General features: G+C 44.7%; 6 protein-coding genes across 12 annotated transcripts in view; 4 read left to right on the top strand and 2 right to left on the bottom strand.

The window, feature by feature from the left end:
* Positions 1-252: 252 nt before the first annotated feature.
* On the bottom strand, positions 253-2,035 carry LOC115771221 (putative protein TPRXL). Its single transcript, XM_030716821.1, has 4 exons — positions 1,894-2,035; positions 1,248-1,833; positions 1,091-1,190; positions 253-413 (listed from the first exon to the last, which is right to left on the bottom strand). Exons 1-4 carry the CDS (start codon positions 2,033-2,035, stop codon positions 378-380), a joined length of 864 nt encoding a protein of 287 aa, XP_030572681.1. The 3' UTR covers positions 253-377.
* Positions 2,036-2,348: 313 nt separating this feature from the next.
* LOC115771145 lies at positions 2,349-2,959 on the top strand. The gene is made up of 2 exons (XM_030716716.1): positions 2,349-2,409; positions 2,474-2,959. Exons 1-2 carry the CDS (start codon positions 2,380-2,382, stop codon positions 2,918-2,920), a joined length of 477 nt encoding a protein of 158 aa, XP_030572576.1. The 5' UTR covers positions 2,349-2,379; the 3' UTR covers positions 2,921-2,959.
* Positions 2,960-6,272: 3,313 nt separating this feature from the next.
* LOC115771219 lies at positions 6,273-7,729 on the top strand. The gene is made up of 5 exons (XM_030716820.1): positions 6,273-6,435; positions 6,492-6,644; positions 6,699-6,962; positions 7,019-7,555; positions 7,611-7,729. Exons 1-5 carry the CDS (start codon positions 6,273-6,275, stop codon positions 7,727-7,729), a joined length of 1,236 nt encoding a protein of 411 aa, XP_030572680.1.
* Positions 7,730-7,965: 236 nt separating this feature from the next.
* Positions 7,966-24,163, bottom strand: part of LOC115771272 (FH1/FH2 domain-containing protein 3) — a 48,060-nt gene continuing 31,862 nt past the window's right edge. For 2 of the 7 annotated variants that reach the window (XR_004018926.1, XR_004018927.1), the window contains 16 exons: positions 19,237-19,346; positions 16,552-16,610; positions 16,295-16,479; positions 15,989-16,212; positions 15,702-15,923; positions 15,382-15,644; positions 15,180-15,317; positions 14,227-14,988; positions 13,844-14,042; positions 11,763-12,147; positions 11,554-11,700; positions 10,475-10,813; positions 9,694-10,409; positions 9,405-9,631; positions 8,766-8,903; positions 8,292-8,370 (listed from right to left, as the gene is read on the bottom strand). Coding sequence is in view for 5 of the 7 variants with exons in the window: in XM_030716891.1 (XP_030572751.1) it covers positions 8,297-8,370; positions 9,405-9,631; positions 9,694-10,409; positions 10,475-10,815; positions 11,553-11,700; positions 11,763-12,147; positions 13,844-14,042; positions 14,227-14,988; positions 15,180-15,317; positions 15,382-15,644; positions 15,702-15,923; positions 15,989-16,212; positions 16,295-16,479; positions 16,552-16,610; positions 19,237-19,346 (4,053 nt within the window). In the remaining 2 variants the exon portion in view is untranslated. Of the gene's footprint in view, positions 8,371-8,765; positions 8,904-9,404; positions 9,632-9,693; positions 10,410-10,474; positions 10,816-11,552; positions 11,701-11,762; positions 12,148-13,843; positions 14,043-14,226; positions 14,989-15,179; positions 15,318-15,381; positions 15,645-15,701; positions 15,924-15,988; positions 16,213-16,294; positions 16,480-16,551; positions 16,611-19,236; positions 19,347-24,163 lie in introns of all 7 variants that reach the window. The other 5 variants (XM_030716888.1, XM_030716890.1, XM_030716891.1 and 2 more) reach the window with 4 other exon arrangements.
* LOC115771275 (acyl-CoA-binding protein) lies at positions 12,621-13,127 on the top strand. The gene is made up of 2 exons (XM_030716896.1): positions 12,621-12,644; positions 12,715-13,127. The coding sequence occupies exons 1-2, from the start codon at positions 12,639-12,641 to the stop codon at positions 12,952-12,954; spliced, it is 246 nt and encodes an 81-aa protein (XP_030572756.1). The 5' UTR covers positions 12,621-12,638; the 3' UTR covers positions 12,955-13,127.
* Positions 13,206-13,654, top strand: LOC115771274 (acyl-CoA-binding protein homolog). The gene is made up of 2 exons (XM_030716894.1): positions 13,206-13,288; positions 13,343-13,654. Exons 1-2 carry the CDS (start codon positions 13,283-13,285, stop codon positions 13,586-13,588), a joined length of 252 nt encoding a protein of 83 aa, XP_030572754.1. The 5' UTR covers positions 13,206-13,282; the 3' UTR covers positions 13,589-13,654.

Raw genomic sequence — 24,163 nt, 5'->3', positions numbered from 1 at the left:
TGACATTTTCATAGCCATTTGACGCCTACTCGATGCTCCTTGATGAGGCCCGAAGACTTCTATTCACTGTCAAGGTTTTAGGTGTACTAAAGTACATTAATCTCTTGTCTGCGACGTTATAAGCTCTTGTTTTTTTCTAGTCGACTAGTGAAATTTTCATTGTTTATCTACTCTTCATATATATTTTGGGGCATGCTAATTGTTTTATTTGCCTTGGCTTTCCACTTGATTGCCCGGCGCTGTTTTATGATCGCAACATAAAAACCACGAAACAAAAAAGAATCTAACACTGCGATAATGAGCTAAAAGCTTTATCATAATAATACACCTGACTAGCTACCGGGCCGCCGACCAAATGCCCATAATATTCTCGTAAGTCAGTTGCAATTGCTGCGGCAATTATGGACAACAGGCTGGAAAGAAATTACCAAATTATTATAAATGCATTACTTAATCAAATACTCAAAGATTGTCTAGAAAATAGCCTTTACTGATTGCCTAACTGCGTCAGCATTCAGCTTAGAGATGAGACAAGTTTTTCGACATGCCAAAACGGGCTCGTGCTGCAAGATTCTTTTTCGTGTGCGTTCCGTGCGAGTCCGCGCTAATCTCACGAGCACAAAGAGCACGATTTGTGAAGTAAACAACTTATTCGAAATTCGTATTCCTAAATTTTGGAATAAAGCGAATAAACTTCTCTATTCTTGATTGTATTAAGCTCAATTTGTGTCGCACGTGCGTGTAAAAGATTATTTCGTGTTCGTGCTGGCTTGTCTCGTTAAAGATCGGCCCGCGCTCATCTCCAACTGAGATGTTTGTCATAATCAATTAGCTATAGAATAGTCGACTAGCAGATGCCCCTAAGCTTAGCCTGGCTCGTTTTGGGTAAAGACCACTAATAATGATATTTTTTTAATTTTAAATAGAAAACTCTCTGCTCGAATTTACAATTTTTGCAGAAAGCCAAATATTTATGATTATAGCTAATAGAAAAAGCCAAAGTTTATTTAAAAGATACGTTTGTAAGCAATTATATAATCAAATAAGAGTTACAATTAAGTCAATTGCAACCCGCAGTGGTTGGCCTTACCGTGCCGCAAGCGGAGATCGCATTGAAGTAAGGTTTTTCTGCCGGACAAGCGACTATGTTTGCCTGCCAGACGCCACCCCTGTAGAAACAACTGATGAAGCTGCAAGGGAAGAATATTTATTGATCAATCATAATTAGATATTCAACAAATGCTTACCTGGTGCATTCTGTGTCACTTGGTTTGGCAAAGCGACCTGCTTTCTGAATGCCGCGACAGTATTGATCCGCATCAAATTGTGGTGTAGCTGTTGTCGTGGAGCTGCTGCTGCTGCTGCTACTGCTGCTGCTGCTGCTGCTGCTACTGCTGCTGCTACTGCTGCTGCTGCTGCTGTCAGTGGTTGGGCTAGCAGCGGTGCTCTGACCAGTAGTGGCGGCAGTTGGGCTAGACTCTGTGCTCGGATCAGGTGTTGGCGTAGTGCCCGACTCGTTCTCGACCCTATCACACGTGTCTTGGCTGTCCGGTTCGCATCTTGAAACACAGGGATCTCCTATCGCTGCTCCAGAGACGCTGCAGAACCAGTCTGTGGGGCAGGGACTGCGCTCAGGCAGGAGTACGCCGCCATCGCATCTGCCGAAGGTGGTGCGAGAGGCGCAGGCGTACATTTCACCATTGCTGCACTGTTCACACTTGGATGTATCCCCGCAGGCGGGAAGTAAATCCTGACCCATGCAAATATCGCCAAATTCCGTGCAAATCGGGTTGTCCTCCGGACAGGAAAAGCTATGCTCCGGATATGGGACGCCTGTGGTGCGGCATCAATTTTAGTTGGCAACTTAAAACTGCTTCAAGCATCCAATCTTACCATTATAACACAGCTGAAAGGTGGTGTTGCTGGTGCAGGTGTGCGCGTGGTAACACAGCCCGCAGGTGGCCTCCACAATTGCCGCTGGCGCCAGCAGCGTGGCCAGCAGAGCAATAAGCCCAACGCGTAGGAGCTGCAACATCTTCAGTTTTCTAATTGAAGTAGCTGGATGCTGTACTCAAGCCTTATAAATGCTGTGGACCGCTCCGTGCATTATCTTTATAGCTGAAACTACCCGAAAGCCTTTTTTATCTCTCAATGCTACCGCATCCATAAATATGCTAGCTACTGTGCTGCCTATCTGTATTCGCCTATCTGCTGTAAACATTATTATTTGCACAATCCTAAGCCCAGCATAAAACAAGGCGATTATCTCAGGCTGTTTTTTTTTTTACCAAAAAGTGGATGATATAAATGTGCGGCATATGTTGAAAGGTCTCATTAGTCAGTTCGACGCTCTTCCGTCAAGCATAACAAATATTCAAAATGCAGCAGTCGCACTGCCTAAAAAATCTGGTAAGCCAGCTAAACAGTGGCAATAGCAGCAGATGCCTTCTTTAACCGCTTCAACTTCCTTTAGATGCTCCTCTTGGTGCTCAGCTCCGTGCTGGTGGCGGCAAATGGCGCGGTTTGCGGTGGTTGCATGGAGAACAAGGTGGCCTGCATGAACTCCACCCACTACAAGGTCTGCATCAACAACTCGCCCATTGAGAACGGCGGCTTACTCAGCTGTGGCAATGGCAAGATCTGCACCAGTCTACTGGATCCATGCTGGCCATCGATGGAGGGAGATGGTGTTGAGCCCGTTTGCGATCCAAACGCTGTTAACTGCAGAACCTGTGATGGCAGTCAAATGTTTGTCTGCACCAGTCGCACCACCTTCCAATTGTGCACTGGCAGCGATTTAAGTCCCATTATCAACACCTGCCCGGATAACACCTACTGCTCCATCGATTCCGGCGAGTACTGTGTGAAAAGCTGCAGCCTGCCCAACGGAAAGTACGAGTGCGACAAGCTAGCACCTTAAACTAGTTAATAAATCGTATCAACTGTTTAAGGTTTTTAAATTTAAATTGAAGTATAACAATAAATAATATAAAAATATGTAAATACTGATCGATTGATTGATTGGTGACATACAGTAAGAGCTACGAAGCTGAAGTTACTTTATGTGATGCAAGTAAATACGGGGTTTCGGGAAATTCCACTCGCATGTGTGGAAAAATCACTAAAATCGTTTGCATGAATCTTTTTTGTTTACGATTTTATCGGCCTCAAATAAACATACATACATACATACATACATACATACATACACACACACATACATACATACATACATACATACATACATGCATACATACATACATACATACATACATACATACATACATACATACATACATACATACAAACATACATACATACAAACATACATATATCTACATACATACATACATACATACATACATACATACATACATACATACATACATACATACATACATACAAACATACATACATCTACTTACCCGCCCAACCTCCTCCTGGTCGGCCGCCTACAGCTGCACCACAAGTTGCTCCTCCACAGGCCGGTGGAGCCAACGTTTCCTGCCTTGCTGAATTTTAGCAAGGTCTACTTGAATTCTTGAGAATCGAGGAGGAGAGCACTTGGTATAAATTCATTTTATTTAAATTTTCAGGACACCGATAAATAAGCTTGCTCTGCGTGCATACATATATTCATAAATATATATGTACATGCATGCATACACTAACACACACACGCCCAAGGGCACACACACGCACATATATACTCACAAACACATATAAACAATACTTATATGCCTACGTCCAAATACTTGTCTAATTATAAAAGTAATTATTTTCAGCAGTTTTTTATAGAATATTTTGCATATCGATTCAACCAATGATCGATTACTTTTTAAAATCATAATAAAATATATAAGAAGTATACGAATATATAAAATTATTAAATAGTTTCCCATGAGTGTATTTTGCTTTCCGTAATATACATAATAAATGATCATTTAGTATGACAAAGTCTCTTATCCGCAAAAAGCACGTGTATTTTATGTGAATCAACGGCAAAATTCGACCTTTGCCCATTAAGTCATATGTGCAGCAGCTAAAATTATCAAAATAACATTAACAAGAAGCATTATCTAAGCAGCGTGTCTAAATAACACTTTTTGTATACCCTGTACGCAAAAATTTGTTTGTTTCTTGTTTGGAATATATAGGCAGAAGACATCTGTTAACCCAAATCAGTTGTCAAATAAACAGGTAATTCGAAATCCGAATCAAAACCATGTTTTTTCACAACTTTTTTAATGACAAATTAAAATTATATTTATAAATATATTCTTTCGAGTATAACTTTTTAGACCCCATTTGAAGACTTAGTAGTTTATAAACTGCTTAAATAGCTTAAGTAAGCTTAAATAATTTTGATCCCAAACTAAGCATTTATCTAGCCATATTTCGTATATGCCAATTTTGGGTAGAGATCAAATTTAGCCCGCATTTTGTATATGAAAATATGTGCGACAGGCAATATTTTCAGAACAACGGGCAACTTGTAACTTAAAAATTCGTTTTTTATTAAAATCTTTTCATTAAACCTGTAAAAGATTTGTGCACCGGCTCATCAATATTTTATTTTGGGGTGGGATAGGTACGCATATCTGTTTGTCCTCTTACGATTCCAGGGAATCTCTTCATAAGCTGATGTTAAATTCTGTTGCTTATGTTTTATAGCATATATATATAAAGGGTGAGAACTTCATAAAATAAATCCCATTGCAAATAAATATACATACCTATAATCCATTTCCCCTTTGCAATACGATTCCAGCGAAAAGCTGCGGCCCTGAAATGAGAATTTACTAAATACCGTTAATAAAATCGTTATAAATAAAAAGCTCTTATCGCGCTTGTCGCAGTTTTTTGTTTTTTCTTTTTTTTTGGACGTCATATTCGACAAGGTCCAAAAACACGGTGTACCGTCCAATAAACTTAGCCAGAGCCAAGCGAGTGGCTAACAAAGTGCACTCGCTTAGGTTACAAAATAAATAAATTAAATTAGGCAAAACAAGAGCTAACATTGACCCAATTGCCGTTCGGCTTTAATCAAATTAGTCAGACTAGATGACGTTCAGGTTTTCGGTTTTCACAGCGGCATTTCACACCACATGTGACATAAGTTTTATTATTATTATTCTATTACAATGTATTTTCTTTTATGTCGCAACCAAATTGTTAGCCACTTTCACGCTCGAATTTTCGCCAGGCCTTGCCCAACATATAATCGCATGCGAGGGTGTGGAAAATACAAATTCGCAACAGGAAGCACAACAAAAAACGTTGACGAAACGTGTAATACACGTATTATATAGGGATATATCCGCAGACACCTCCGCACCACCAGCAATGCCATTGACTGCATTTGGATTTTGAGCCACAAATGTTGTTGTTGTTGTCGCTTTTGTTGCTGCTGTTACCATTGCTGTTGATTGTGGCGCAACTAATTGTTTTTTAGCAGCTAGAGTTTTGTCAAAGCAATTAATATTCAGCTAAATTTACAGTTTTTTATACCATGTACCCACTGAATATGAATAGAATGGGTATGCTGCCTTAACAGGCAGAAGAAAGCATCTCAGGTCGCATTAAGTACATAAGTATATTCCTGATCAGGATTCTCCTTCTCGGGAACTATACTAGTTAGAGAATGAACATTTGTATTATTTATACAAGTATATCACACGCTGTCCATATCTTTGACTCATCTATAATATCGACATTTATCGATTTTGAAAACTGTTATATTATAGGAGCTATATCCACCAAACATGGTATGTACATAGGTACATAGGTATCACTACTTGCAGACCAAGTCCCATTTCATCATAAATGGAAAATAGCTCAATTTAAAAGGTAAAGCTTTGCGCTTTGGTATATACACACACTCTTAAGCCATATTCAAGCTTTGAAAATTTCACAAAAATCTGCTTTTAAACAACCAAGTTATTTCAGAATTCCCAAACATAGTTTGAGGCAAAGGCAAGAAGATTGGATGGATGTATAGATCTGAAATACTTGAAATGTTTTCAATGGCGCTGGAGCTGAGGATATCTTCAAGTCGGGCACACCCGACCGTAGCAGTCTGTTTTTTGTCGTTAAACTAAAAAGCGCAAAGCGCCCACAAATTGCGGTCATTAAACCTATTTCCACGCCAAGCCGAATAAATTGTCGCCCCTGGGCGGCTGCGTGCCATAACAGCGCCAGGGCGCAACGCGTGCGCATCTTCAGCTCCCAGCTCCAGCTACGGTTTTGGAAACGGATATCCTTAGGAGAAAATGAGCAATTTTCAGCTGCAGCTAAGCAGCGTATACGTGATCTGTTGTATGTTCGTCCTGGCCAGCAGCAAGGTGCCAACCAAAACACATACGAACAGCTGGCGGGATTTGATCTTTGGCAGCAAGTGGCTGTCCCCGACGCCGCGTCAGCGCGAGTCCAAGTGTGGGTGTGGTGGATATGGTGTTTGTGTTGACCACAGCTGATTTGACCTTTCGCAGTTTTACCCATCTTTGCCCTGGTGCCCATTGGACCAAGCAGCTGTGCCGCGCCCTCCGGCGAGCAGGGCAACTGCATTGCCAACAAGGATTGCCTGCTACGCAATGGCATTCCGGCCGGACCCTGCGGCGGTGGCTACGGCGTCTGTTGCATATGTGAGTGCAAGTCTTTTGAGAAGCTCAATCCCTAAGTTAAAATACATTTGGCAGTTCTACAAACCTGCGGCGGCATCATACGCGAAAACTCCACGTATTTTGTGAATCCGAATCATCCGGATGTCTACGATGGCACCGGCAGCTGTCAGGTGACCGTGCAGAAGCTGCATCCAGATATCTGCCAGTTGCGCTTGGACCTGGACATGTTTTCGATAGCGCCACCCGAGGCGGCCAATCATTTGTGCAATCAGGATCAGCTGCTGATTTCGGGCGGTAGTCCCACGCCCACCATATGCGGCAGCTCCACAGGCGATCACAGTGAGATCTGCCAGCGAAAGCTGAGAACTAGTCACCAAATTGTTTCCATTTTGCAGTGTACATCGATGCGGGTCTGGGTCAGAGCAATCCCATTGTGCTGTCCGTGATAACCAGCGCCAGCTTTCCGCGCCTGTGGCGCGTGCGCGTCACTCAAATCCACTGCGGCAGCATTAGCCGTGCGGACCAGGGCTGCCTGCAGTACTACACGACGATCAGTGGGCGTGTCCGGAGCTTTAACTACAACACAGTGGGCGGGCGTCAGCTCTCGAATCAAGACTACAGCATTTGCATACGGAGCGAGCGCAATTTCTGCGGCATTCAGTACAATGCCTGCCCGGATCTGGAGAACAATCGTTCGCGTGCCTTCACCATATCCGGCAACTCCAACAATCCGGTGCCCACCATGGTGGGTGGCGGCGGTGCTGGTGCGGGTGGTGGGGCGGCACCCAATGGCAATGGCTGCATCAGCGACTGGCTGCTAATTGGCTGCATACGCTCCGCGGATCGCATACCGCCGCTGCCCGGCTGCGAGGATCGCGTCTGCGGCGGCACCTTCAGCGCCGAGGCGGGCATGCTGGCCAAGACCGTGCAGTGTAAGTCCAAATTTCCCGATCCATTTAAGGCCTGCTTAATCTGAATCCTCTGCAGCCAGCGTACGTCCGTTTCGCCTGTATTTTCACACTGACGGCGTGGAGGCGCCCAATGATATAGACAATCGTGGCTTCTGTCTGGACTACGTGCAGCAGCCGTGCACGAATGGATATTGAAGCAGGTTCGAGTCTCCGTTGATTTAATAAATATGTGTGTATGTATTTTATTTATTATCGTAGTTAATCTAAGGCTAAGCTATAGTTAAGTTTTAAGTTAATATCGTCGCAGATCGGTACAAATTAAAATCTTGGGATAACGTTTTGAAATTCTAAAATATATATGCATATATATACATATATATATACATATATAGATATATATAGATATATAAATTTGTTTTGGCTATTAATACAGTTGTTACAAAATAAAAAATATGTTTAATTTTAATACTTAGACGAAGTAAAAACAAATATTGAATAACAGAAATGAATTAAGAGAACTTTTGTAGGACTGTGTCGTTTCAGATTTATGGGAGTTGCGGTATACCAGTTCGAGTTCCGTTTCCGGAACCGAACCCGGAACTACTAGTTCCGTGTACCTATTGCTCGGCTGCATCTGCTGCTGCACATGAGATCGCCAATTTCAGTCTGTGCGCGCATTGCCCGGACTTGTGACGTCACTGGCGAGGTTTGCTCGGGTTTCTGGGATGGGATTAGGGTTTCGCCCGGGGAATTTTCTTAGCTCTAATAGGTTTGTATTAGGGCAGACACATGCTGTTTCTCCTCATCGGTGAGACCGTTCTTCAGCGTTCGACGCACTGCAAAACACAAATCAAAATAGTTATCAACATTTTTTGCTCTCAATTAAACTCTCAACACTTGATACATAGATGAAGTCTAAAGGTGCGACTCATGCGGTTTTAGTGGCGTTTTTGTTTTTGTGTACAATATTTTCTCAATTTAAATTAAAGGCATGCTCTGTATTTTAACAATTCAAGTGGGATGCGAGACAGGCGCGCTTCAAGTGCAAAAAAACAAATTTTTTGAGCTCCATTTGCAAACATTCAGCTGAGAATTTGACATAAAATTGTATTTAAACGGGCTTTTTAGATGCCGGCAAATGGATCTCTGGAAAAATACGTAACTCGAACAATAAACTTGAACAAAAATCAAAAGTTTGCATTGTATATATGCAATGCAATTCAACACTAACCAAAATAAAGGGGTAAAAACCTAAAAGAGAACAGTTTGACTGTTCTTTTCGGTAACAGTTGCGCAACAGCTGCGCAACGGTTCTATGGCGATGGTGCTCTTTCAACTGTGAATCCCTCGCGCGTGCGGCTGCGCTTCACTTCGGTATTCGATTGATTCGATTCGATTGATTGGTCGATTGATTTGTTGATTGATTGGTTGATTGATTGGTTGATTGATTGGTATTTGTTGGGTGCGTTAATGGTAAGAAAACACAAAATTAAAAACCAATATAGGCAACCGATTTGTAAGCTAGCAGAACCGAAAAGTGCCAAAGCATGGAAAGGGACAGGGGGGCGGGGTTTATACAATTTAAGTATGGGATAATAATTCTGTCGATCAGCGCATAGTTTTTTCTTTTCTTTCAGGTGTCAATTTTGGAATTTGTTGCGGCATTTAATTCATTTCATTTCGAATCTGCTCAGGTGTGTGTGTGTGTGGGCGGGTGGGTGTGCCTGTGTGTCTGTGTGGCCAGCCAATGGTGCGCGTGTGGGCGTGTGTGTGTTCCAAAAGATAAACCAACAGCTGGATTAAAATTGAGCTTGGCCAACACGGGCAGATAGCAACAAAGCGTTTCGAGTGGGCGTGGCAAACAACTTACAGGACTTGCGATCCGCATGGCGTGTACGCTTACGCTCCCGGGGCGTGGTGCGGTTGCCGGAGGCCTTGGTGGCCGTCTTGACGAGAGATTCGAGTATTTCATCATCGCCATCGGTGAACTGCTCCTCGCTCTGCCTGGCGATGGGCGAACGCAGCTGCTCGGCGCGGCGGCGTCGCCAGGTGAGTGTGCCGTCGGCCTGATCCGCGCTGGGCGTGCCCAGCAGTTGCCTGTTAAAAGGTTATCAAAGGTGTTAATTGATGTAAGTGTGAGGTATTTGTGGCACACTTACTTTAGCTCGGCATCGGCCACATCCTCTTTGGTCTTGAACTTGGCCATGTCGATGATCAGCTTGCCGCGCGTCTTGTTGCGCTCTCGATGATTGGCCTTCTTCTCCAGCTGCTGCTGGACGCGCTCCCGTGTCGTGCGATACTCGAGCGCGAACTCGGAGAGAGTGCGACAGAACTCGTTGGGTCGCGACTCGGACACACTGTGCTGTGGCATGCCCAGCCACAGCAGGAACTTGCGGTAGCGATTCATCACGCGCCGATGCACAATCTGCAGACTGATGATGCGTTCCGCGCAATCGGCCAGAAAGTCCACGAGCTTCTGCTTCAGTGGCGGCGCACAGTCGTGCTTGGCAATCAGCTTGAGGCGATCCCAGGAGGCCTTGCACTCCGACTCCAGTTGGGTCAGATTGTGGGCAAGGTCGGCGAAGTCCGCCTTGGAGGCGCGCGTAATGGGTCCAATTTCCGAATACAAATCGCTTGTATCGCTGCTGGACTCCATGACCATGTGACAGAGATGGTGCAGCAGCGAGTGCTTGTGCACCGTGTCCTTCACCTCGGGCACCTTGGCCAGATACTCGATCTGGAAGCCCTTGACCGGCGCCCCATTCAGAAAGATGCCCACCGACAGCAGCGTGGAGAGTATGCTGCGAAAGGTGCGATTCTGACGCAGAATCTCAATGCCTTGCTTGAGATCCATCAGCGGTTCGGCAATCTCTCTCTGCAGCGAGCAAAAGAATGAGTTGAATAAAAGAGCAACAGCTGCTTGAAGCTTGCCGAGCTTACCTCGCAATTGTCAAAGTCCAGACGGAAGGCCCACAGCTTGAGGCGTGCGCCCAGCTCCGTGATGGAGGCCAGGGTCAGCAGGAACTGCTCGGCGCTGCCCAGCGGCAGCTCTGGATTCGATAGCTGTGCCTCCTGTATCTTGCCGCGCTCCTCATCCGTGGGCAGCATGTTCAGCAGCTTGTCAATGCCCTCCCTAGTCACCACAGTCGCATCCATCTTCAGAATGGCCGCCTTTATGGCGCGCGGCGGCGGCAGCTTGGTGATCGCAATGTTGATGGCATTGGAGCGCTTGTGGTCCAGCACGATGATCTCTTTGCTCTTGTTCAGCTCCTGTTGCTTCTGCAAGTGCGAGAGAAAGAGAGAGTTAGACACAGCAAAAGAGAGTGAGACCGTGAGAGAGACAGAGAGAGATGTTCGTGTGGTGGGAAAGGGGGCGTATACGCAATGTATCTATCGGTAGCAACAAAACATAAACAAACGAAAAACCAAACTAGAAATGAATTCGTGGTTCCGGTTCCGGTTCCGTATTCAGTTCCGGCGCTTTTGCTGTAGTGTGTGTGTGTGTACGAGTGTGTGTGTGTGCAACATAAAATAGTGTTGTAAACCGACACCGAGTGCAAAAACAAAGACAAAACTAACAAAAACCGAGTGAGAGTGAGAGTGAGAGAGAGATAGACAAAGAGAGACACATAGAGAGAGAGCGAGTAAAAGTGTATAAAACATAACGTGGCACTCACCTCCTAGAACATTTGGAAACATTTTTATTTGATTATAATTTTTGAGGAAATTTGATATATTTTTTTGGTTTTTAGCACAACATATATGTATTTGTAGATATATCCGCAAACAGACCGTTGACATATAGAAAATTATTTTAGAACATGTCCAGAAATAAATGGGAAAAGAATACAAATATCATTCGCAAAAAATTGTGTTATGCAACATTTATACTAAGATAAAAACTACTTTTAAAAAAAATTTGACTTAGTTTATTGTCAATTGAATTTTGAGCAACCCTCGCGCCAATACACACTTGCCGGGAATACCCCTAATGTCGTTAGACGTCATACAATACGCACCTTGGTCATCAAGTCTTTGGCCCGCGACTCAAAGAGATGCTCGAGCTTTTGCGTGTCCACATTCGCATTGGGCAGCTCATCCCAAATGGTCTTACCTATCACCTGCGGTATCATGTCCTCGCGCACTTCCTTCCAGAAGAGCTTGACCTGAAACCGCATGGCTTAATCAGTTAGTTTCTCAGTGGGTTCAATTGTGGGAGTGTACTCACCGTCTTCTTGTTCTTCTTGATGGTGTTGTTGCCATTGGCCAGCTCCCCGTTGATGGAGCCGTTCAGTGAGCTGTTCACGCTGTTGGTCAGGCTGCCGGCACCGTAGCCCCCGTAGCTGAACATGGGCGGCGGCGCCAGGCTGGGCGGCATCATGGGCGGCGGCATGACCATGCCACCAGCCTGGGGAGGCGGTGGCGGGGGTATGCCAGCGCCGAGACCACGCGGCGCCAGCACATCCTTCTCATCGTCCGAATGCAGATCGGTAAAATCCAGATCACACAGATTTAATGGTCGTGTCATATTCCGCACCAGCTCCTCCCAGTGCAGCTCGTTCTCCGATTTCTTCGGCTCAGCCTTTTTCAGTTCCTGATCAACGCTCGATGAGCTGTGCGATATACAGATATACAGATATAGATAGTGCAAAGTATCAGCATTATTGCACCTCCTCCTTTGGTCAAGCGAGCTGGACTTTTCGATTTTATGATAACACAATTGCAACTGGCCCATAAAGCTTATCAAAATTTCGCCTAGTAGCAAGATAAGCGACCCCAACGATGGCAAAAAAAAAAAAATTATAATAAAAAAAAGACGACTTTCTAGATTGGAAGATCCCTCGGATATGAGTCTATAATTGATTAGGTATTTCGTATAGCTACCGCCCCCTTAAAACTAACTAACTATTGCAAAAAAGTTGCATAAAATGCGACTCATAAATTTCTAAAGGCCGCCAATTTACGAGCGTTTGTTTTATGACTACGCCTGTTTGATTTGACTGCGTTTAGAAACGATAAGATTTACTTATATTGCGCGTGTCGCCTATAAAAAGAGGCGATTTGAGCGCTACAAATCATAGTCTTTGCCCAAATCCCAAGCAACATGGATGTAAGCAAAGCGCAAAGCCCTTCAAATAGATAATATTCCTAATCATAATTCAATTTTATTGCCTTTGCAGTTCGATACAATTTGCGAAAAGTCCAAGGCCTTCAGCAGCAAGCCGCCAAACGATGTCTATCTGGAATTCTATGGCCTCTACAAGCAGGTGCATGTGGGCGATGTGAACATCGAGAGGCCCGCCGATGCGGAGGGCGCCGCCAAATACGATGCCTGGCTGAGCCGCAAGGGCATGTCCACGGATGCGGCTAAGGCAGCCTATATTGCGCTCTATGAGAAATACGCGCCCATCTACACTTAAATTGAGTTGCTAATACCCTGTAAAAAAAATAAACGTGGCCCAGCCGAACGAGCCATTGCTTAGTCAGCACCAAAAACTGATTAACTAAATGCGAGACCTTTGTTCATTTAATATTGGCAATTAAAGTTTTGTGTTTTGTGTTTTATATAGCCGACATTTAGTAGGGCTTATCACACACACACACACACACGCACACACCCGTTGGTATCGATATCTAAAATATAAGGGGGTCGAATGTCATAAATCGCTATCAGCTGCCGGGTTCTAGTATAAAAAGCCCGCCTCTTGGCACAATTAGCACTCATTAGCAACCGGAGCATAAGACATAATGGATGTAAGTACATTGCAAATTGATTATGCAATCCGCTTGATATAAACTTCTGTGCAGTTCAACACCGCCGCCGAGAAAGCCAAGAACTTCAGCAAGACCCCCACGAACGATGAGTTCCTGGAATTCTACGGTCTCTACAAACAGGCCACCGTTGGCGACAACACCACCGCCGAGCCAGGTGCACTGGATCTGAAGGGCAAGGCCAAGTGGAGCGCATGGTCAAAGCACAAGGGTCTGTCCAAGGATGCCGCCAAGGCTGCCTACATTGCCACCTATGAGAAATATGCGCCCAAATACGCTTAAATCACGCACGATGTAAACCAATTGACTTAACTAATAAACGCCAGATATTATGCAAAAAAAATATATAGATTCTGATCTATTGGACTTCTACAGACTTCTACCAGATATAAGTGGCAAGTGTTGGCAAGAAATTATGATATCACGGTCGAAAAGCTTATTGGAACAACTTTAAACTTAAAGATTAGGCAACTATTGATAGAATATGACTGATAATATATCTATGAAGTGGGTGAATACATTGAAGCAGTCACTTACCGTGAAATTTCACCTTTGCTCTTGCTCTTGGCAAGCCCCTCTTTGGCTTTCGATATGAGGCCAGACATGTCACCGACTATGGCCCGACTGCCTGGCACCTCCTGTGTGGGACTTGTGGGCAGATTGCATAGTTTCTGTGTCAGATCTTTGACTGTATGATCGCGTTTCAGCTGCATTAGCATTTCCTTGTCCTCCAGATCTATGTGATCAAGTAAAGAAAAAGACTTTTTAATTTGGGGAACGGACTTTTTTGGATGGCGCAGAGAAGTGTGCAGCGGCAGCAAATTTGATGTTCAGTTTGAGGCTGCGCTTGAAAGTAGGCAATGGATATTCATGTGGCGCTCTTAAAAGTAGGCAACATATTTTGTAAAAACTGCACCTACCTGTTGCCTCCATAGCTGCTTGAGGCTGTGGCTCTGGGTTAGTACTGGTTAGGGTTCTAGCTGCATTTGGCTGTATGGGAAAATGCCACCAGCCTGGTGGTGGCGGCGGCGGTGGTGGTGGTGGTGGCGGTGGCGCCACAACCGCAGGCTTGTGTATGGGACTCAGCGGTTCGGGTGCGGGCAGTGCATCTGCCTTCAGCGGCGTCGAGCTGGCGGGCGCAAATTCAAAGGCATTCAGCGTCTTTTTGGGACTGAGCACATCCTGTGTTGTGGCCAGCTGATGCTTGGGCGATTGACTGAGCTGTGTGTAGTAGTTGTTCAGGCGATTGGCATCGTTCTCATACTTTTTGTAGGCACTGTCCGTCTGCTGTATGTTCTTCATGATGCCATTGATCACAGTTGCGTTGCGCTCCCGAAAGAGATTCTTTTTGGTAAGGAACTCATTCTGATTGTTCATATTGTTGTTGGCCTTGTCGAAGCTGTTGTTGATGATCGAGATGCTCTGGCTGCCAGTCAACAGCTGCTTGGTGGGGCTCAGCAGCAGGCTGTTGTTGGGCGTGTCAATGAGGTTGTTGTGGGTGTGATGGCCATTGTTGTTGCTATTGTTGTTCTGGATATTGTTGCTGATGATGTTGTAGGGCGTGGGCGCAGGCAGAGGCTGTGGCTGTAGCTGTGGCTGCGGCTGCGGCAGCTCAGATTGCAATGACTGCGGCGGGCTGTCGTCGCTTTGTATGGTTGCAGGAATGGCGGTTACGATTTGGCCTTGGCGTATGACAATTGTGGGTGACATATTGGGTTAGCATGAGCAGCGGGTGACAATGAGACAACACGCACACACATACACGCACACACATACACACACACACATTAGCATGGAGAGAGAATCATAGTTAGTTTCGTTTGTCGAAAGCAGCCGGCGGCAAGCAAATTCCATTCAAGGGACAAGAACTTACCATAGCTTTCGCGCAGCTCACGTGCAGCAAAGATGCCATTGGCAGCCGCCTCCTCCTGCTCCTTGAGGAAGCTCTTGTGCCGCTCGGCGCGCTCACGGCGGCGTCTCAGTCCAGGCGTGACGCCTGCGCTATCCCGTGCTGCATTTAGTTTGAAAGCGAATAATTTGCATTTCTTGGCTGTGCATTATAACTATTTGCTTACGCTTCTTATCCTGGAATATGCCGCTGCCGAACTCTGTGGAGTTGGTGGAGCCGGAGCTGTCATCCTCATCGAGCGTGGCCTGCGTGGGCGTCATGCGCAGCACCGTGGTGGGCAGCACCTTGGTCAAGGGCGCCGGACTGTTGTCCGTGCTGTGGCGTCGCGACTTGCGGCGCTCTGTGGTGCCCGAGCCGGGCCGACAGCGTTGCGTCTTGCGCAATGAGTTCTGCGGCAAGCGCTGGCCATCCGATTCGCCATCCTCGAATCTGCAAAGACAGTAAAGTTAGTTCTCTGCTGTTTGGAATGTCTGATAGTGTGCCTACTTCAAGACGGCCTCGTACAGCTGCAGCTGATCAAGCAGATCGAGATCTGTGCCCGGCTTGGACATGTAGCGCTGTATAACCGTTTCCATGCCCTGCTGCTCCAGCAGATCGCTTTCATCATAGAAGCTATCCTGATCCGTAAGACCCGCCAGCGTTTTATTGATCAGCGATGTGGCATAGATCACCAGCTCCGCATCTGCATTGTCGTAGTCCTTAAGCAGTCTTTAACACAAGAAGATGTTCGAGTGATCAATTGAAAACAGGCAACGATTGGTGCTTTGTCTTACCTCATAATATTGGCCCAGGGCAGTGTGCCTTGGGCTGCGTCGACCGCATGAATGGCGCTCACCAGCACATAACAATTGGACTCGGCATATTCCACAAAAACGAGCAGCAGCTTGAGCGCCGTCTTGACCACCGATCGGTAATTGGAGGCGATCAATGAGTACAGCCACTCCATGGTGGGCTGGTGCTTCATGACGCCATTCATGCCATCCACATAGAGCATGACCTGATGCGTTCAATGAATAGATATTAAAGACATGATTAGCTGGGACCTGTGAGCCGTTGATCGCTGTGCAGCGGACACTTACCTGGCCGAGAGCACGCAGTATATAGTTCTGATAGTTCTGGTCGGCGCAATTGCCCACGCGCACAAGGCAATTGAGACCGCCCAGTGCGACGAAAGCGTGCACCAGATCCTTATCCTCCTGGAACACCTGCTTGAGGGAGAAGAGCGCGCGGCGCAGATCGCTGCCCTCCGATGAGAGTAGTTTCTCTGCAAGTCAACGGGTACAATGAGGCGTATGCGCAACGTCTCTTAACTTAGTCTTTGGACTCTGGCACTTACCTATTATGGCATGAACGCGTACGCTCAGCTGTGTGCGAACGACCAGAGAGTTTTTGCGACTGGGCGGAAGAAGAGGCAGATAGAGAGAAGTAGAGAGAGGAAGAAATGATATTAATTTTGTATGTAATTTCATTAGCAATGGCAGCAAAACAAAGGCTAAAACTAAGAGTAAAAAAAAAGGAACGAACGAAGGCACAATGGGTTGCCGTGTGGTTCATTGACCAGTTAAGAACATTGATTACCCGCTGTTTGCTGCCCAGTTGTTGGCCATAATAAAAGTAATAACAAACGACGCAGATAATTGAAAATGGACTATGAAGCATCTGAGCGACTGTAGCCGCCAATAAGTCGAGCCAAGAATTCATAATGAAATGTGGTCTCAGCTGTGCTCAACTCAACTCCCAATTCGACTCAAAGTGCACACGGCCAGGCCACACCTGTGTTAGTGTTTATATTTGTGTGTGTTGACTGCTGCTCAAATGTGTCTGTGGCTCAGTTGCAGATTGACAACCCAACCAGCCAACGAGCCAACCAGCCAACCAGCCAACGAGCCATCGACCCATGCGAGCCGCGTGCCTGCCTTGTGGAATTTTGATGCGAACTGAAGCGAATGATTTGCATGCGAGCGCGCTTCCATGACTAATACGATAAGCATGATTAGTGACCGGACCCAGCCAGACCAGACCAGACCCGAGACCCGAGAGCAGACCCAGCCCGCCTAGAACACTCATTGGCGCCAGTAACTGGAGTGCACAACGCCTAACTGCCAACTGGCAACAATTTGCACAGACGCGGCGACATATGCATTATAATTTTATAATGGTCCGAGGATCGCATCAGCTGCCGCAGCTGAGTGCAGCTAGTGAAAGTCAGAAATAGACACGACACACCACATAGTAGCTACCCTTCCCCCTCCTAGCCCCCTGACAGGTTCTATTAATCCCATTATTTGAGCACTGCCTGACTTGGCATCACGGCTGAGGAGCAGGCCTCCAGCTACTGAGCTTGGCCCTTGGCCTGACGCGTACGTCAGTTGCTTCGGATGCGATCTTGTGCCTGACATCACGTTCCTTGGTCAAACGATAAGAAACTGAGATGTGCTCTAACAAATAGTCAAGGCATATACGAATCTAGCTGCTGCAAAGCTTTCGATCATTGTGGCTATCGATAAGTTTGCTAAAAATAAATGTACTCAAAAGAATGCTTAAAGTGAATTCTCGATAGTTTTCACAATCGATAGCTTCGATAGCGAATCGATTTGTTATTTAAGCATTGTAATCGATTATAATCGAGTAAGATATTTTGCATGAAAACAAACCGATTTATGTGATATCCTAGACAATTTATCGGAAGCGATTTTTCAATAATTTTCGTAATCGATATCTTCGATAGTTAATGATTGTTGCTTTCAGCATTGTAATCGATAATATCACAGCAATTATATATGCATATATTAAATGGGGACTTTATGATTTTTGTTATATTCCTAACAATTTAACGGATGTTACTTTCCGTTAGTCTGCGCAATCGATAACTCTGACAGTTGATCGATTGATTATGAATAATGAATAATAATAGTCAATAGTGTAATCCACACTTTTCCCGTATTCATGCATTAAATGAAAACTATCTAATTTCCGTTATATTCTTGAATTTCCCGTTTCCATTAATCTTACACGAACTCTTGTTCTGTTCCTCACACAGTTCGCCAGCACTTCCATTTTTCAATTCACTCTCAGGCATTTGCACTCATTCTAATGCTTGTATATGACATAATAAACCAAGCTTGTATGTTGTGAATGGCTTATAATCAGTTAAGAGTGTGTCTGCTGCCCACTTGGCTGCCACCAGCCGCCTCTTGACGTTCTCCTCCGCATGCCAAAGAAATCATGCGGCGCATACCAAAGTGACTGCTAGACCAAGAATCGGGCCCGATCTCAGTTATGAGTTGTTCGGAATTAAAAAGATATATATATAACGACGCCAAAATGCCATTGCCTACGTTTATACTCGAAGCCTTTGTGCCGCTGCTGCAAATGCAAATGAGGCGCAAGTTGCAGCCAAAAAATCGCAACAAGTTGCACGTACGAAACGACAAACGACAACGATGCCGCGGAGGCATGCAAATGCCTGACGTCTGGCCCAGTGAGTAGCAACTGCCAGTTGGCAGGCAATTGGCAGTCAGGTAGCCAGAGCCAGTCTGTCAGCCAGGTAGTCAGAGCCGGCGCAGTTTCCTGTGCCACAGATAGCGACATTTTTTATGGCCAGAGCCTGACAGCCGCTACGCCAATATCTTTATTAGCGAATGGAGCAGGCGGCCGCCTAGGTGTGCGAGTGTACGAGTGTGTGTGTGTGTGTGTGTGGTGAAAGGCTAACAGCCGCAGCCACCCACGAGCAGCTGCCCCAGAAACCCAGAGCTGGCTGTCCAGCCTGCGCAACGGAGCCTGCGGACTTTCCCGCAAAAATGGGTTCAAGGTAAGCGCGTGCCACAAAAGTGAAAATCGCTGACAACAATTTTTCGCACAGTTTAGTTAATAAATCATTGCGGCTTTTCCAATTAAACTGTGTGGGAGACTTTTCCGCGCAGCTGGATAAGAAAACATAACCAAACACTTATGTATTTGTGTGTGGGCAGCTCTCATTAGGAGTTGTGTGGGAGCGTCTGGTGTGGCATGTGGCACTTACCTGGCTTGAAGGCCCTCGATTTCCTCTGTCTGTTCGGCCAGCGATGACTCCAGATCCAGATAGGCGCCAAAGTCGCCATCCTTGTACACCTGAATAGCTGCGTCATCGATCTGCAAGTGAGCAAGAGCAGAAGCAATTATAATTAAAGCCAAAGTCAAAGTCAGCGGCAGAGATAGAGGCGGCGGCACAGTCAATGCGAAAAGTAAGCGACTACCGCGCTACGCAGTAAAAGTTGTTTATGGCCGGACAAAAAAGAGAAAGAGATGCAGATGCCAACGACCATAGAACATTTTTGTGAGTGACGGGCTGCATTGGTTGAAAGTCGGCAGACGATTTCGTTTAGGCGTGCAACGAGGACGCCAACAGCAGTCGCTCTTGCCACTTGCCACAAAGAAGATGCTGAAGCTGATGTTGTTGCTGCTGATGATGACGTCGCCTTCATTGGCCTCGTCTGCTGCTGCGTTTGCTGCTGCTGGTCACCTACTTTTCTCGGAGCTGCGCTTTCAGTTTTCAAGCCGCTGATTGCCATGGCCAAGCGCTTGATTGATCAAATCGTGCGAGCTGCAGCTCAGCTGCGACTTAGTTGGGTTCAGCTCCTGCTGCGTGCACAAATGCGCTGATTGACGCAGATCCACTCCGACTGCTGCCCCTGCCGCAGTCGCTGTCTGCTGCTCTTTCAGCCCGTTTTTATTGGCGCATTGAAAGTAATTATTTGTGCATTTACAGAACAATTACCGGACAACATGAAATTATGTGTGTCGACGCTTGCTTAATGTGTGAAAAAAAAAAATCCAACTCAGCTGCAGCAGCTAAAGAAATCTTGGCCATCTCCCATCCGGGTAAAGATTACACATACGCCCGTTTCGGGAAGGAAGGGGGCAGGCTTGGTAACGCCCAGTCGAAAGGGAATTAGCTGCAGCAGAGCGCAGTTGGAGCTCGCTGCTCCTAACTCTTTGTGGTGCAATTTGGACACACCCCCAAACACAACAACAACAACAACAACAACAAAAACAAGAACAACGGCAATGCGATTCATACCTAAATCGCGTGCCCCAAGGTTCTTGTCTTTCATAACTTTTGACGCTGCACCCAGAGGCCATTTGGTAAATTAAAAGCTCGCCAGGGACGTTGCCAGCCAATGGCCAATGACTTTTTAGGGCGAGCCCAATAGAATAGAAATATTTTCAACATATGCAGCAGTAAGTAAATGAAAATTTACCAAACCTTCATCAAAATAATGGCTATTATATCCATTAGGACGAGGATGACAGAACTACGTTTACTCTATTAGGTATAGCATTGAATTCATGAGAATTGGATAGAAGTGCACAACAATATGTGTTTAAGCAGTTTCTTAGCTCTAAGTATGCTTTACAGTCTAGTATGGAACTGTCTATGTAATATAGTATAAAATGAAATCATGAGAATCGCATAGTAGGGCAACATCTTAGCTGTTTTATAGATTCGAAGTATAATATAGTACACTATAGCATAGAATAGTATGGTATTTATTAGATTATTTTAAACAGTGAATTCGTGAGAATCGCATAGAACGGCGACATTTAGAAATACGATATTTGTCAATTAAATGTTAATGTATAGTCACTAAGATATAGCATTGTATAGAATAAAAGAAAGAAGTTATCTTTGGGCACTGAACATTCTTATGGAACTGATATTCTACATAAAAGTCAACAAAGTTGTTGAGATCAAACGATAGTAATCTTAATTGTTTAAATACTCAAATTTCCTGTTGACGAATAAAAACAATAAATATGCACTTTTGTTCCGCGTAATTTAGTCACAACTTCTACCGAAAGCTAGCTACTTATTAAGATGACTCGCCCAGTGCCGGTAGACAAAATGATCCCAAAATGATTGACTGGCGCAAAAGTGGAACCAAGCCGTCTGGCTGAAGTCACAGCTGCTTATCACTCGAGTAGCTGAGTATTGCTTTTCCTGGGTATGAAATGAGCAAATGTTGTTTCTTATAGCAAATGACGACAGCTACATATCTGCGGAACCAAACTTCCTGCATGTTGATTCGGTCGCACATAAAGAAAACTTTCTAGAGCAATGCGAAAATATGTATATATATATTGACATAACTATTTTGGCATTGTTAGAGCGTGATATTTATTGAAATGTGTCGAATTCGTGAAATAGTGCCTTTAATATGTATGCCTATAAAGTTTGTATATGATTTTATATAAGCCAATCTGACAATTAAAGGCAAAGCAAGTGTTTGCATACTAAAGAAATCGTAAATAACCTCAGGCACGGCCAGTTGTTGGCCATATGCAAGATTAGTTTTGGCCAAAAACTATATCGACTCGTTTGTAATTTTATTTGATTAATATTTTATTTTCGTTTTTTACATGCGAACACACATTCATTCACAGCCCTATGCAAATTTTGTACAATTTTTTATAGAGGCGGCTTCAAAGTTTTTTTTGCTGTTGATTTTTTGAGTGAAGCATGACAAGATTTTTAATCAAATTGAATTTCGCATATGGCTTTGGTTCATTTTTATGTTTTGCTGGACACTCGAGCGAGTGCCAAACACATAAAAAGCCGGCTATTGACACAGTTAAGGCAACGAGCATAATAATCTGGTTGGGCTGAAAATGTGTGTGCTGAAAATATACTCGGGCAAATAAATAATATTTATTTTCGGCTGATAATAAAATACGAAGAAAATGTGTAATAAAAGGCAGTGAAAACCAATTAAAAGCCATTTGGGAAATCAAATTAAGTGCAGAAAGTATTTATGTTTAAAAATAAAACCAATTGGCAGCTAATCAAAATAAAAACTAATCAAGTTGTGGCTAATAAGCTAAGCTATTTGGTTTTACAATCAATTAAATTGACTGGCGATTGAATTTGAGAGTTCGCTTTGGTTGAAGAATTCGCTTTTAGCAAATTGATTGCAGGCACTTGAATGTTTTTATGCAAAATTCTCCGGCTCGTGAGCTTGATGAATGGCTCACACTTTTGCTTTCCAATCAATGCCGCTGCCTGCGGGTTAATTGACCCCAGGCTGACCGCAAAAAGCCAGGCATGCTAATTGAAATTGGAAACCTTCCTCAACAAAGCAGCGCTACTTCAAAAGTTTCCCGAGTTCAAGACGTTGAGTCAACAGAAACTATGCAAATTATTTGGGCAAACAGCAAAGAGATGCGTAAGCCAACGGCGCGTATGCTTTATATTTAGGCCATATAAATGCTGGTCTATAGCAGGGTCTTTGTGGCATTTCACAATTGCAGGCAATACAAAATCGGTAATTGAATTATTTGTCGATTTGTTGAACGTGTGAATGACATATGTAAATGACGCAAAGACCAAAATTTAAACATTTTCCAAGCGATTTTCCTTTGTGCCCGCGCACTGGGCCGCAGACAAATGTTCGTTTGTGCCTTTATTTATGTGTAAAATATTTGATTTGAATTTATTTTGTATTTATCTAGCTATTTTTGGGCGCACACTTTATACGCTTATCTGGACACAGCGATTCGCATTGTTGTTGTTGTTGTTGTTGTGGATCTGTGCGAGGTGACGTGCAAAAAACCACAGCAAAAACAACAACAACAACAACGGCAATTGGCCAGAAATAAAATCAAATCAAAATAAACAAAATAAATAAAACAAGAAATAAGCGCTGCGTCGATTGACCGCAACGAAAAAGTCATTATTTATAGGTGTAGTTTATAGAATTGAGAGCTGTTCATGACATCATCGAAGATTAGAAATCAGCATTAGAGGCGAAAATTTATGAATCCATTGTAATGCGCTAAATTTAACAAGTTGCAACCGAGTCACCCCCACCTCCTCCCTCTGCTCCAGCTCAGTCCCTGTCCACGTCTCCATATGGACTGCGGTGCTGCTGCTCGCTGGGCTGACTAATTGGACAAATGGCATTCACAGCTGCCGCGCCTGCCACATAAATCTGACTACGACAACATCCTGAGCCAAGACAGGGAAAACGAAATAAAAAAAAAAAAATAGGTAGGCAAACGAGAACGTTGCATTTCCTTTTGCGATTTGCTCATTAGAATTTATTGCTGCCGCTTGTCAAGATTTACGTATCCTTGCGCGGAGCGAGCTCCAGCTCCAGATGACAGATGACAGGCAATGGGGGCCGCTTGCCTGGCCGGGTTGCATGCAACATGGTGTGGAGCGCACGTTGCAAGCTTCGGCTGGACTCTGTTCGCTGGCTTTTGCTTTTTGCAAATTAGTCAAAGTCAGAGAGATCGGCGGTACGGAACAATGGCTGACTTAGATAATTGCTGGCCAAGGCTTTCACAATGCCAATGAAAAGTGCTGTAAGTTGTTTTTGCGCTGCGCTGGCTGTGCCCCCTCCCAACTTCCAACTTCCTATTAGTTGCAACAGATTGTGCGATAGCAATAAGTTAGCCGCAGGCCCACAGCCGGCTGCATCATGGCTGCATCTCCCAAGCCATTGTCTTGCGTTTGCCCTCACTCACAGCGCCTGAACCTGGAGCCTAAGCTGTGTTAGGCTCAGCTGCCCGGCATTGCAATGCATCATTTGTTAAATATTAGCAACAATAAAATATAATAACTGGCAGCCAGAACAACTGAGCGTCAGTCACTAAACGCTCTGGTGCGCAAAGAGCATGCCCTGTACGTCAAACTAACTGCGGAAATGTGTTGTCAAAAGTACATATATTTGGGACGCAGAATCTAGAGATCAAAACATGCTCAAAAAGGTATCGTTTGTGCAAATCGCTTCAGTTTCGACAGAGTTACGAAAGTTTGCAATCTAGTAGGGGTAGGACTTGGGATGTCTTAAGACAAAATATTTGACATGAGCTTTGACAAAAAGAATATGGCTTTATAATTCTAATGTAGAATTGATCTTGAGGTCAAACCGAAAATCTACCCTTTATGAAAATCGGATCAGTTAAAT

This window comes from Drosophila novamexicana, unplaced genomic scaffold (genome assembly GCF_003285875.2).
Source record: "Drosophila novamexicana strain 15010-1031.04,08,12 unplaced genomic scaffold, DnovRS2.1 tig00000024-arrow-pilon, whole genome shotgun sequence".
Classification (NCBI taxonomy): Eukaryota; Metazoa; Arthropoda; class Insecta; order Diptera; family Drosophilidae; genus Drosophila; species Drosophila novamexicana.
The sequence above is the reverse complement of the archived record's forward strand: the minus strand, read 5'-3'. Positions and strand labels throughout refer to the sequence as shown.